We start from the raw sequence: 13,800 nt of genomic DNA on the forward strand, positions 1-13,800 counted from the left end.
ATCATTGAAAATAATATCCTCAGGTGAGGATTAACCAAAGAAAATATATCTATATGTATCTCAATTGATTAAATTTAACTTCTATGGCAATTACAGATAGAGTGAAGCCTGGTGTTAGGAGGGGCAGAAAGTTAACCTTGCTTATTACTAGTCTTTGAGGTATGCTGCATCCCTGGTGGCCTCTAAGCCAGGTGGGTCTAATCCTAGTATGGACCCACCTTTCTCTCATTTAGCCCTAAAGGGTCTTGTTTTGCCAAAATCAATTTAATGGTTAACCATGGAGCAATGAGTAGTCCAGGCCTGTCTAGAAGTCTTTGGGTTTATCAATGCCTTGCTTTCGGTCAATAAGCATCTACGGTTATTGTGTGCCAAACACTCTGTTGGGTCTTGGAGCAGGAAATGGCTTCTGAGGAGCACACAGTCTGTTGGGAGGGTTGGAGAAGTCATGAGACTGTCTCATGATGTGGTATGCTGGAGCAAAGAGCCTAGAATGGAGGTTGGAGAGCTAGGTAGGGGGCAGATTGCTGCAGGGATTTATTAGCCAAGGGAATTTGGATTTTATTCTAAGCCATTCGAGTTTATACAGGACTCTATACAGAGGGAAGGCAGCTTTGCATTTTGAAAGATCACTCATGCTGAGTGAGGTTAGAATATGAGGATGTTGATACAGTGAATTCTTGATTTTTCTGACCTTTGACTTAATGGGCTTCGGATTTAAGGGACAAAAATGCTATATCCAGTTTGGCTCAGTGGATAAAGTGTTGGCCTGTGAACTGAAGGGTCCTGGGTTCGATTTCAGCAAGGGCACATGCCCAGGTTGCCAGCTCGATCCCCAGTAGGGGGTGTGCAGGAGGCAGCTGATCAATGATTCTCTGGTAGCATTGATGTTTGTACTCCCTTCCTCTCTGAAACCAATAAAAATATATTTAATTAAAAAAAATGTCCAGTCTGTACGTGAAAATTAACACCCTGGTAATTTTAAAATGCGTTTAACCAAGATTTGGTTATAATTATATGAATATGTTATTTCTCTGTTATTCAGTTATTTTGAACAAATTTTAGCAAATAGGCCATATGTTGGAAAAAACACTGTAGCAGTTATGCTGACATAAATATTACATATTTACAACTGTAGTCTACATATATAAATCGAAGAGCTATTGCTTGCAAGCAGTGTTTGGTGAATGATTAGCGCATGATCTCACTGCATTGCCCCGAGGTAATCGGTTCTCTTGTCTCTTAGGGTGATTTCCTGCAGGAGTTTTAACTCATGTTGGTGATATTCCGATGTGCGCTAACCCACGCCTCAGTCGTGTGCATTTGTTCACTCGAGGTGACTGGTGAATGCACGCGTTTATTAGACCTATTCAGTATAAATTTAAAGTTACAGTAATGCATAGAGAAAACTTTTCTGTGAAATTTAACTTTTCATATATACTTAATTCTAATCACACAGACGTGTCTACATAAGTAAAAACTAATTTATCAATTTTTTAACATGCATTTGGAAAACTTTATTATATATAATAGAATTTCACTTTAACAGACACCTCCCTTTGCTCGAATTTGTCCATTATATTGAGGTTTTACTGTATTATCAATCTTAATTGTCTGTCTCTAGCACTGCTAAGGGCTCTCCCTAGAGTGAGTTTGTAAACAACGTATACAGTATTTCACTGATCTTGATGAATTACAAAATGCCTCTCTTACCTTCCCCCTCAATCTGTACCTCTTACCCCTTTTCTTTGCAGACCAACTTGTTGGTCTAGTAAGGACAAGCTAAGGGCACACAAAAAATGGCATGTTCTTATCTAGGTTCTTCCAAGGTCCCCTCCGCACTCTTCTACCCACACATTACCTGCTCTTCTGTTTGCTCTGTAACCTTTGAGGGATACACACTTGGTTTTGTGTGTGGTTACCTCCATCCCCCTTTCCACGGCCTCAACACAGAGATCTCTGTGCCAGGTCATAGAATATTCAGGGGGAAGATTCTTTTTAAAATATATTTATTAATTTTAGAAAGGAAGGGAGGTGGGGGAGAGAAAGAAATATTACTGATGAGAGAGAATCATTGATCAGCTGCCTTCTGCATGCCCCACACTGGGGATCGAGCCCACAACCCAGGCATGTGACCTGACCAGGAATCGAACTGTGACCTGGGTCATAGGTCAATGCTCAATCACTGAGCCATGTCACCCCAGCCAGGGGAAGATGTTTGTCTTAGCCTGTTGTGGCTGCTATAACAAAATACGACAGACTGGGTAACTTATAAACAACAGAAATGTATTTCCTACAGTCCTGGAGACTGGAAGTCTGAGATCAGAGTGCCAGCATGGTCAGGTGATGGTTTTCTCCATGGTTGCAGACTTTTCATTTTGTCCTCACATGGCAGAAGGGGTCATTTTGGGCCTCTTTGGTAAGAACACTAATTTCATTTTTAAAGAAAATATATTTTTATTGATTTCAGAGAGGAAGAAGGGAGAGAGAGAGAGAAATATCAATGATGAGAGAGAATCATTCATTGGCTGCCTTCTGCACACCCCACACTGGAGATCAAGCCCGAACCCAGGGCATATGCCCTGATCAGGAATTGAACTGTGACCTCCTGGTTCATAGACGCTCAACCACTGAACCATGCCAGCTGGGCTAATCCCATTTCTAAGGGCTTCACTCTCACGACTTGATCTTTTTCCAAAGGCTCTTCCACCTAGTACCATCATCTTGGGGTCAAATTTCAATATGAATTTTGGTGTGAGGGGAGAGACATTCAGACCATAGCCAGACTGGGGCATTTTGGAATCAATAGCGAGTCCTGCTGGCCAGCCTCACATTGTTTGTTCCTTATCACCTCTAGGACAATTGAGAGGTTTTCTCAAATCCTAATGGTAGCTGATGATCCTTGTTTATAGAGAAAGTTAAATGTGTCTATTATGAACACCTTCACCTACCTTAATTTAGTCTTAATTATGACATACAATTTTATATTCAATAGGAAAGGAAGAGTGGAAGGGAAAATTTGAGCATTCATAATGTGATAGGCTTTGATCAAATATTCTCAATGTTTGTCCTATAGACTCATAATTCTCAGAGGCTTGTGAAGTAGTGTTATCTTTGCACATTAGTTAACAAATATTTACATATGATTAACAAATATTTGAGCACCTACTATGTGAAGGCACTGGGAAAATGAGACTCAGGTTAAAAAACTTAAGTAGGTCCATGCAGCTTGTATGCGGCAGAGCTGTGTAATGCCAGATCAGACTGGCTTAAAAGGCAGGGTTCTCTCCATTGCTGCCCTCTGGAGCACCTGCTCTGTCCTGGCCCAGCATTAGATGTGAGGGATGGAGAGATGAAGAGGGCAAGATCCTTCCCCTGTGGTGCTCTCTGCAAGGTGACACAGCCCAGACACAAGAAACTATTGTGGCCCTAGCTGGTTTAGCTCTGTGGATACAGTGTCGGCCTGTGGGCTGAAGGGTCCCGGGTTCGATTCCAGTCAAGGACACATGCCCAGGTTGTGGGCCCCATCCCTAGTAGAGGGCGTGCAGGAGGCAGCCAATCAATGATTCCCTCTTATCATTGATGTTTCTATCTCCCTCTCCCTTCCTCTCTGAAATCAATAAAAATATATTAAAGAAAAGAAAAGAAACCATTGTGTACCTTGGATCTTGAATGCTAAAGCTTTCTTTGCATGTAACCCATTTCTTGCATATTCCCTCAGCAGATGTCCAGTGCTTGGGTGGAAGTCTGTTTTAGAGGCTAGATGTGCAAAGAATAAGGCAATGGTAGACAGACTGAAAAAAAGCCTTCATCATAGTGCAGTGCATGGAGTGTTGTAACAGCAATATTTGAAGTACCAAGGGTCAAAGGAATGGGTGACAAGTCCCAGGGAAAGTTCTCGTAGAAGAGGTATCATTTTAGTTCTGGTGGGCAAGGAGGAAGGCTATTTCAGGCAACAGGAACAATGTGTGTCCAAAAAGTGTCAGGAAATACTGCTGGTCTGCAGTGCTTGGGGACATTACCGGTTCCTGTGGGTCCTCCTTCCCCTCTTCTCCAGCATCTTTCTTCATTCCCCAGGCACCTGGCTGTATGAAGAAAGGTGGGAAATGATGCGGCAAAGAAAGGTTGGGGGGCAGCCTGGGAAGGGCTTCCAATGTCATGCTCAGGAGTGTGGGATGCATTCTGTAGGCAGATGCAGAGCCATTGAAGGGTGTTAAGCAGAGGTGTGACATTGCCAGATTTTAGAACTTGTGGCTCATTGTAGAGAAACGATGGGAGGGAGTAGGCAGGAAGCTTGTTACGAACTCTTGAAAATGTTCAGGCTGGGCACTCTCCATCTCTGGAGCACACCTGAGCCTTTCCTGGGTCTCCCCCATACCCCACACCCACCCCCCGCCCCTACGTACCTTTACTCTTTTCTCTCCTAAGCTCCAAGGGTCTTTTCTTTTGCCTCTAGAAGTAACTTGATTCGTGAGCCCACTTTTTTCTATAGGTCACTTCTACTTCTGTGACTTTATAAATAAAATAAAGAAAAATATGATTTGAGAGAGAGAGGGAAAAACATCAATCATTTGCCTCCTGTACGGTAAGCACCCCAACCAGGGATTGAACCCACAACCTTTTGCCTTTTGGTGTATGGGATGACGCTCCAACCAACTGAGCTACCCAGTTAGGGCTAAATCTCTCCTTTTCAAAGTCAGGTGTTTGTCTCTGCTCTAGTACTTTCTGCCTAATCTTGGCCTTTATAGCCTCCTACCCACTGTTGAAACTCTTCCTCATTGATCTTAGGTCCTCATGGCCTTTGACATCTCAGCCTTTGATACTGCTTCTAAACTTTCATATTTTCCCTATTCTCCCTTGGTTTCCAGGGTGCTGGGGGAACTTGAATTTGAATCCTGCTTCTGCCACTTAAAATTCATGTGACACTGTCCCTCTCTGTAAGGGGAGGGGCAACAGCTGGGGCAGCTCTGTAAATTTTAAGTATATGGAAATATAAGCTATGGTATTATATCCCTTACCTTTTTTTTACTTCCACAAGTACAATCCTGATCTTCTCTACCACGGTTTGCAAAAGTCGGTCCATATGCTGAATGTGGCCTGCTAGGTCCTCACAAATTTTAAAATTTTGGGGAGTTCACATTAAAAATATATGCCTTTAGCTCCAGTGTGGTTTAGTAGGTTGGGCATGGTCCCATGTACCAAAAGGTTGCTGGTTTGATTCCCGGTCAGGAAATGTTCCTTTTTGAGGACTCTCTCTCCATTTCCCTTCCTCTCTTTCTAAAAACCAATAAAAAAAATCTTAAATGCACACACATGCACGCCTCGAGTTCAAACCTCTGTCTTGATAGCTTAATTGATGTTTCTTTCTTTTCAGATTTAATCCATTGGAGTGAATTATTCAAAGTGAATACATTTTTTTGGGACACCCTGTATTTCCAAAGGTTTATTTTTTTTAAACAAAGATATGTGCTTCTTGGGGTGGGGGGGAAATTCAAATAATACAAGAAGCATATAAAGTAAGAGCTAAAGCCCCTTTTTCCTCTTTCCCCTTAATCCCCAAAGATAACCATTAGAAGAAACAATTGGTCTTTCAGACTTTGTTTGCAAATATATACATATAAGGCATTTTTGTCTGTTCAAATGTGAATTTATACATTGCGCTTGTTAGTTACTTACTGTATAGCATGGACATCAGAGCTCCCTCATTCTTTTTAAAAGTTGTATTTGTTTAATCATTCCCTATTGATGGACATCTCTTGCATGGACTCTACTTTTCCTCAGTAGAGGAAAAGGATTAGCAAGTTTAGTGTGGAGTTTCTTACTAATTGTTTGAGAGGAATTTAATGCAAGTGAATTAGAAGTACAAGTTGTAGGAGCTGTAGGCTGCCTTGGGACAGGTCACAAGTCAGGTGTTTGGAGTGCACTGCTTTGGGGATGTTCTCAGGGAAGATTTATGGAGCATTCTTACGCCAGGCTGGGATTAGACTAGATCTGAGTGTCACAGCAAATTAATATTGTGAGCAAGTAATTTAGCTTATTTCTTGTGGACTCTGTAATGGCTGCATGAGGAGGGGAAGAGAAGAAAGGGGCTGAGACTTTACTTTCATCTCTGAGGAGATTTGGGGTGAGGGGCTAGGTCTCTTGATTGACCCTGGGACCAAGGTACCTTTCAAAACCAAGGTTTTGATTTGGGGGAAGGATTTTGCAGAGAACTTCAAGGAAGCTGGGGGTATAGTGGAAAGCACACTGCCCTCAGGAGTCAGAAGATTGGCGTTCACTCTTCACAGGGCCCGTGGTCCCTTCACTCTTTGTTGTGGGATTGGGTCATCTGGTTTCTGGGGACCTTTCCAGTACAAAAATGTTAAACTTTTGTTTTGCCTGCGTGTGTTCTGAAGTATGTGGTAGTCCTTGCTCTTAAGGAGCTAGTGTTAGTAGACTGTTCTCTCAGCTCATTCCTTCCTACTGCAGTACGAGGATGCTGTCTGATAAGTGTGAGAAAGTGAGAACATTAAGAAACAGCAGCACACTGGTGTGGCTCAGTTGGAGTGTCAACCTGTGCACCAAAAGGTGGCAGGTTCAATTCCCGGTCAGGGCACGTACCCGGGTTGCAGGTTTGATCTCTGGTTGGAGTGTGTGTGGGAGGCAACCAATCGATATTTCACACTCACAATGTCTCTCCCCTCCCTCCACTCCTCCACCTCTCATTAATATAAAAGCTGGTCCTCTTCCTCTCCCCCTCCCCCTCCGCCTCCCCTTCCCATCAATAGAAAAGCATGAGGATTGAAAAAAGAGAAAAAGAAATAGCAGCAGTTCATCCCTTTTGCAATGGATAGGATGGAAACTATCACTCAAAGAGAATCTTTGTCTTGGCCACTATCACTTTCCCTTTGATTGGTGGAGTGCCACTGGCGTTTAATTTGCCAAGTGCTTTATGTATGAACTGATCTTTTCATGATCTGTGTTTTCTTCCAGGTTAATTCCAAAGATAGTTCTCGTAATTCCACGAACTCTGAGTTTGCAGCTGAAGCTGAGGGTCAAAATGATAAAATTGAGGAACCAAGCAAGGTTCAGAAAAAGAAGAGGGATAGACTTCGAGACCAAGGCTCTACAATGATCTACCTGAAGGCTATCCAGGGCATTCTGGGAAAGTCAATGCCAAAAAGGAAGGGCGAGACTGCCACTAGGGCAAAACCAGACACAGGAGACTGTCCCAACCGTGGAGAAGGACCAGCCAGGAGTGTCACTGTGTCTACTCCTCAGAAAGAGAAGGAGGCAACCCCAGAGGTCAGAGTGAAAGAGGAAAAAAAGGCTGTGCTAGAGAGAGGCAGCCTCTGTGACAGGAGAGTGGTGATAGACCCTCAGGAGAAACCCAGTGAGGAGCCACTTGGTGACCGAAGGACAATTATTGACAAGCGCTCTCCACCCCTAGAATTTTTGGATGATTCTGACTCTCATTCAGAAAGCCACAAGGTGAGTCTTGCTCATGCCGAGAATGGGGATTTTAGTTCTCTTGATTAAATGTAGTATTTGCTCTTTCTGGTTTGAGCCTAATTGTTATTCATTAAAGCAGTGCTTTACTTACTCAGGATTCCAGGCAACAAATTGATGGTTCTCTTCCAAAATACCTTTTAGAGTTATTAAGAAATCTCAGATTAGTGCTATCTTCTTTTTTTGGAATTTATATGTTTGTTAGGATATGGATTTGCCTGCTGTACAAAACCCAAAATAACAGTGGCTTAAATTAAATAGAAGTTTGACTTGAGGAGGATGACTCCACCGTGTCAGGGACCCTGGCGCCTTCTGTCTTGATGCTCTGCTGCTCCTCAGCAGTTTCTGTCCTGTGGTCTGAGATGACTGCTCTGACAGGACTCAGTACATTACATTGATCAATCCAGCCAAGAGGAAGAATAGAAGAAAGTACACTCCCTCCCTTTTAAGAGCTTGGCTGATAAGTTGTCCACATAGTATCTGCTCATATCTACTGACAAAAATCTAGAAACCTGGCCAACACCTAACTGCAAGAGAGTCTGGAGAATTAACTTCCATTTGGGCAGACTTACACTCAGATAAACTTTCATTGCTATTAAGAAGGAGAGAGTGAGCCATGGCTGGATGGCTCAGTTAGTTGGAGCATTGTCCTGTACACCAAAAGGTTTTGGGTTCAATTCCCGGTCAGGGCACATTCTTAAGTTGCAGGTTTGATCCTTAGGTTGCAGGTTTGATTCTTAGATTGGGGTGTGTATGGGAGGCAACCCATCGATGTTTCTCTCACATTGATGTTTCTCTCTCCCGCTCTAAAAATCAGTAAAAACATATCCCCAGGTGAGGATTAAAAAAAAAGCTCTGGCTGGTGTGGCTTGGTTGGTTGGAGTATAGTCCCATGGATTGGAAGGTCATGGGTTCAATTCCTTGTCAGGACACATACCTAGGTTGTGGATTCGATCCTCAGTCAGGCATTGAAGTTTCTCTCTCCCCCTTCCTCCCTCTCTAAAAATAATAATAATAAGAAAAAAGTTCACTCACACATTGGGCAGTTGATGCTGGTACCTATGTATGACCCTCTCTAGCAGTGGTCTTGGCCAGTATGATTTCTTTTCTTTTTTTAAAAAAATATAGTTTATGGGTTTTTTGCATAGAGGAAGGGAGAGGGATAGAGAGTTAGAAACATCGATGAGAGAGAAACATCGATCAGCTGCCTCCTGCACACCCCCTCCTGGGGATGTGCCCGCAACCAAGGTACATGCCCCCTACCAGAATCGAACCTGGAACCCTTCAGTCCCCAGGCCGACGCTCTATCCACTGAGCCAAACCGGTCAGGATGGGTATGATTTCTTATATGGTGATTGACTTCCCCCAGAGGAGCAAGCTGAGAGATACCAGGGGGAGCTACAGCTTGACCTACCCTTGGAGGTTTCACTACTGCACTCCGTTGGTTACAAGTAAGTCAATAAGGCCCAGGTTCAAGGACAGACCACCATCTTTCAATGGGGAGTAGTGTCAGAATTTGCAGACACGTATTACAACGCCACAACTGAAATTCTGATCAGGTAGCTCAGTCGGTTAGAGCATCGTCCTGATATGCCAAGGTTGCATGTTTGATCTTTAGTCAGGGCACATATAAGAATCAACCAATGAATGCATAAATAAGTGGAACAACAAGTTGATTTTTTTTCTCTCTCCCTTTCTGTCTCTCAAATCAATTAAAAAATGTTAAAAACAAACAAACACAAAAATGGCCCTGGCTGGTGTGGCTCAGTTGGTTGGAGCGTTGTCCCATAGGCCAAAAGGTGGTGGGTTCAATTCCTGGTCAGAGCACATTCCCAGGTTGCAGGTTCAACTGTGTGGTTTTGCATTTTGAATGTATTAGAAATGTGTTGTTAGAGATGAGATTCCTGGCACTGTTTTTTTCTAATATCCCCAATACACAGAGCAGTTTTTCTTAAGAGGGATCATTCAGAGAGAGTGCAGATACAGCATCCCCTTTAGGGATGGCATTATGAGTTTATCCCTGATTTGACTGTTCATAGCTATAACCTGGCTCACTTTCTGGAAATAATAAGAAATCTAGGTGACAGGTAAGTTAAATGAGCCAATGCAAAACCTTCACCATGGCCAAAAAACAAGCCAGAGCTTATGTTCTCTAGATGACAGAGTGTGGGAGGCTGTCTTCACACAGGAAGGCTAACCCTTTGTTGCTTCTTTTCTGCAGCCTAAAGAAAGGGAGGTGGTGATAGAGCACACCTCTTCAGGAAGTGACTGGTCCGACGTGGATGAGGTCTCCACAGTCAGATTCTCTCAGGAGGAGCCCATCTCACTGAAACTCTCCGCAGTTCCAGAGCCTTCTGCCTTCCCCACTGACTATGTCATGTACCCGGCTCACTTGTACAGTAGTCCTTGGTGTGATTTTGCCAGCTATTGGGCCAACAGTCGAAAGCCTTCTAGCTACCCCTCCATGAGCAGCAGCAGCAGTGACACATTGCAGGCTGGGAAGAGCAGCCGGGGCCTCGTGAGTGATTATTCCCCCAACTCTACAGTGAGCTCCCAAAACACCTCTAGAGATTTGGAGGCGACAGAGGAAGGCAGATCCCAGAATTCTCGCTCATATAATTTCTCTAGAAGCTTTCAAGACAAGGTGAAGGAGAAAAGAACATTCCAGGAGGAGACGCCACCCCGTTCTTATGAAGGACATGCATCTAGCTCTCTGCCAAGGAGCCATCTAGAGCCAAACCTAGAGGAGGGTTTCATTGATACCCATTGTCACTTGGATATGCTGTATTCCAAGTTGTCTTTCAAAGGGACCTTTAGCAAGTTCAGGAAAATTTATAGCACCTCCTTCCCTAAGGAATTTCAGGGCTGCATCTCTGACTTCTGTGATCCCAGGACACTGACAGATTCCCTATGGGAGGATTTGTTGAAAGAGGATCTGGTTTGGGGGGCCTTTGGCTGTCACCCTCATTTTGCTCGTTACTACACTGAGAGTCAAGAAAGAAATCTTTTGCAAGCCTTAAGGCATCCCAAGGCTGTGGCATTTGGGGAAATGGGCTTGGATTACTCTTACAAATGCACCACACCTGTCCCAGAACAGCACAAGGTAATGGGGTTCTCTTTAGTTTGCTTATAATTTTGTGTGTGTGTGTTTTTTTTAAGTTCTTAGTTTATTAATCCTCTCACGAAAAATCTATACAGATAAAGCCACTGAAGAATCTGCTCATTTTTGCCAGCACCAACATTGGCCTTTGCAGTTCCCCTGACTTTTTTCCATTCTGTTCTTGAAGTCTCATATGGGCTTTTCTTGCAAATCTATGTTTGGGCTCTTTTTTTTTTATTTTTTGCATAATACAAGGAATCATAAATCATGCCAAAGCCATTTGTCTTGTCACTGCCAAAGTGTTTTTTGTTTTGTTTTTTAAATAAATGGATTGATATCTTTGGAGTTATTAACTTCTTTGGGGTTTTTTAAAAATATATATTTTATAGATTTTTTTACAGAGAGGAAGGGAAAGGGATAGAGAGTCAGAAACATCGATGAGAGAGAAACACCAATCAGCTGCCTCCTGCACCCCCCCAACTGGGGATGTGCCCGCAACCAAGGTACATGCCCTTGACTGGAATCGAACCTGGGACCTTTCAGTCTGCAAGCCGACGCTCTATCCACTGAGCCAAACCGGTTATGGCTGCCAAAGTGGGTTTTGAATCCAAATACAAAGATGATATTTGGTGTGATCTTAGACATTTTGGCTAGTTTTTCCCAAATTTCTGTCTTAAGTACTGCTGTCTTCCTTGGGTGAAGAATGTCAGTGACCATTGGTTTACACTAAAGTAGTCTATTGGTCATGAACTTCCAGGTCAGATAGTAACTATGTTATGATGGCAGCCAGCTTGCTTACAATTTTAATTAATTAATTTAAACCCTCACCCCAGGATATGTTTTATATATTTTTTTAGAGAGGAAGGGGAAGAGAGAGCAGAGAGAGAGAGAAACATCAGTGTGAGAGAAAAACATTGATCGGTTGACTCCCATACTCGCCCTCACTGTGGGGTTTGATCCCCACAACCTAAGTATGTGCCCTGATGATGCCCAACCAACTGAGCCACTTGGCCAGGGCCACTTGTTTTACAGTGTTAATTCTTCTTTTAGTTGTTGAAATCTAACCATAGGGTTTTTCTACTTGGGGGTGGGGGTGTCTTTTTAGAACTAAAGAATTTAGAATTTCTAAAAATACAATTGCTCTTATCCAGACCATCTATCTGTCATTTCTCAAATTCTTCACAAACTATTTCTTTCAGTTTTATTATATAAGGGGATGGGGGAAATTGATAGATACTTTGTGACTTATGGCTAATGATATGTATCAAAACATTTATTTTCTTTCTTGGGAAGCAACAAATTTCGTTTAATTTATTTTTATTCTAATTTTGAAGTTAAGTATGCCCAATTGTAGAATATTTGGAAAATACAAAAATGTATAAAGGTGATAATTTCCCATTCTACTAGAGATAACAACTATTACCATTTTAATATTTTTTACTCCCAATATCTTTTTAGCATGGAGATTTGGCAGGGTATGAGTAGTTTCTGATTTAGGCAGGAGCAGGAAAAGGAGAAAGACCCTCACACTATGCATGTTGCCAGGTTGAATTTGTTGTGTGCTGCCTTTCTGTTGATGCCTGTTAAGTCTGGGTCTGCACGCCCAATATGCTCAGGCCTTGGTGAGCGTGTATGGATTCCAACCTGGGCAAATTTGGTACCAGCTTTCTCTTTGGTGCTGTCCCCAATCTAACTGGGGGCATCCTCAGCAGCTCACTGATGCTGTGCACCATTGATACTTGCATCTGAATTAAAAGAAGGAATTTTCAGAGTCAGTGGTTTCTTAATTTTCTTTTGATCAAAGAAAAAAGTCAAGGAAGGTATGGTGCCCTTCTGCTCTAGCAGAAGACTAGACCTTTGTACACTTTTAGGAGATAGAGATTTCAGTTTTAATATAGTTGTCCATGACAGCCAGTAAGCATGCCAGACTTAACAGTTAATTTCCGTAAGAAACAACTTAAGATGTTTCCAAAGGATTTTCTTTTAGACGAATTTGCTAGGACCTGTTAAGTTTATTAAATTCTGAGCAGCATGATTTTGACTTGGTCTGCATTCAGACAGGTGGGTAAGAAATTATGTGTGTGAATGTTTTCAGTTTTTTACTTGAATGGATTTCTAGTATAGTGATTAGGTTTCAATTCAGAATTTGGTTTGTCTTGTACATTCAAATAATCTCTTGCCAGAGTTCCTTTTTGTTACTAAGAACGTTTACAATTTCTGTCTTGAGGCAGTGATTTATTAGCTAAAAATGAATGGAACAACAGCTAAACCTGAAAACAGGAAGAAATAGGTTTTTAAGAAAGTGAGACAAGTATTTAATATTCTGCTTTCCCATCTAGTTTCTATGGCACAGGGCAGGTGTGGTATGGAAGGAGGATCACAGTTCAGAAATGGGTACACTAAGGTGACTGGAAAGAGGAGGAGAAGCATTTTGTTTAACTAGAGGCCCAGTGCATGAAATTCGTGCACTTAAGGGGTCCCTCAGTCTAGCCTGCACACTCTTGCAGTCCGGGAGCCCTCAGGGAATGCCCGTGGGGTGTGGGCCTAAGGTGTCTGTCAGACATCCTTAGTGCTACCTTGGAGGTGGGAGAGGCTCCCGCCACGACCGCTGCGCTCACCAGCTGTGAGCTTGGCTTCTGGCTGAATGGCGCTCCCCCTGTGGGAGCTCACTGACCACCAGGGGGCAGCTCCTTGTTGAGTGTCTGCCGCCTGGTGGTCATTGCACGTCATAGCTACTGGTCATTCTGTGGTTCGGTCGATTTGCATATTAGCCTTTTATTATATAGGATTGTATAGCTGATGTTTATTGAATGCCTACTGTGTGCCAGGAAATGTGCTAAGTATTTCACAGTAACTTTTCCCTTTATTAAATCATTGTATCAGATCTGCATATAGAGCTATCCAGGGCATGCTGACTGAACTTGAAGTTACAGCATAGGGTGATAAGTAGAATCTCGCAAGTATCATTTGGCTTGGTGAAATTGGATTCAGGATTGGAAATGGCAATTCAAGGAAATAAATTGTTGGCAGGGGGAGGGTTGAACTGTGTGTAGAAGAAGTGAGGATGATAAGGTATTTCTGTAGAGCACTGCAGGAAGAGGATGCCATGTTCTTGATGTAAATCTAAACTTGGGCACCAAAATTAGAAGTGTATTAGTTGGATGTTGGCATTGAGTTGCATTTGCCTACAAGCAGAGTAGCTGGCAAGTTCTTGA

At 42.7% G+C, this 13,800-nt stretch overlaps 1 protein-coding gene across 1 annotated transcript in view; it reads left to right on the top strand.

Moving 5' to 3' along the window:
- TATDN2 (TatD DNase domain containing 2) overlaps nt 1-13,800 on the top strand; it is a 25,437-nt gene that overhangs the window by 3,255 nt on the left and 8,382 nt on the right. Inside the window, exons 4-5 of the mRNA XM_006758362.2 lie at nt 6,970-7,467; nt 9,707-10,588. Coding sequence (XP_006758425.1) covers nt 6,970-7,467; nt 9,707-10,588 — 1,380 coding nt within the window. The remainder of the gene's footprint in view (nt 1-6,969; nt 7,468-9,706; nt 10,589-13,800) is intronic.

The sequence above is a fragment of the Myotis davidii genome, unplaced genomic scaffold (assembly GCF_000327345.1).
Source record: "Myotis davidii unplaced genomic scaffold, ASM32734v1 scaffold73, whole genome shotgun sequence".
In the NCBI taxonomy this organism is placed as follows: Eukaryota; Metazoa; Chordata; class Mammalia; order Chiroptera; family Vespertilionidae; genus Myotis; species Myotis davidii.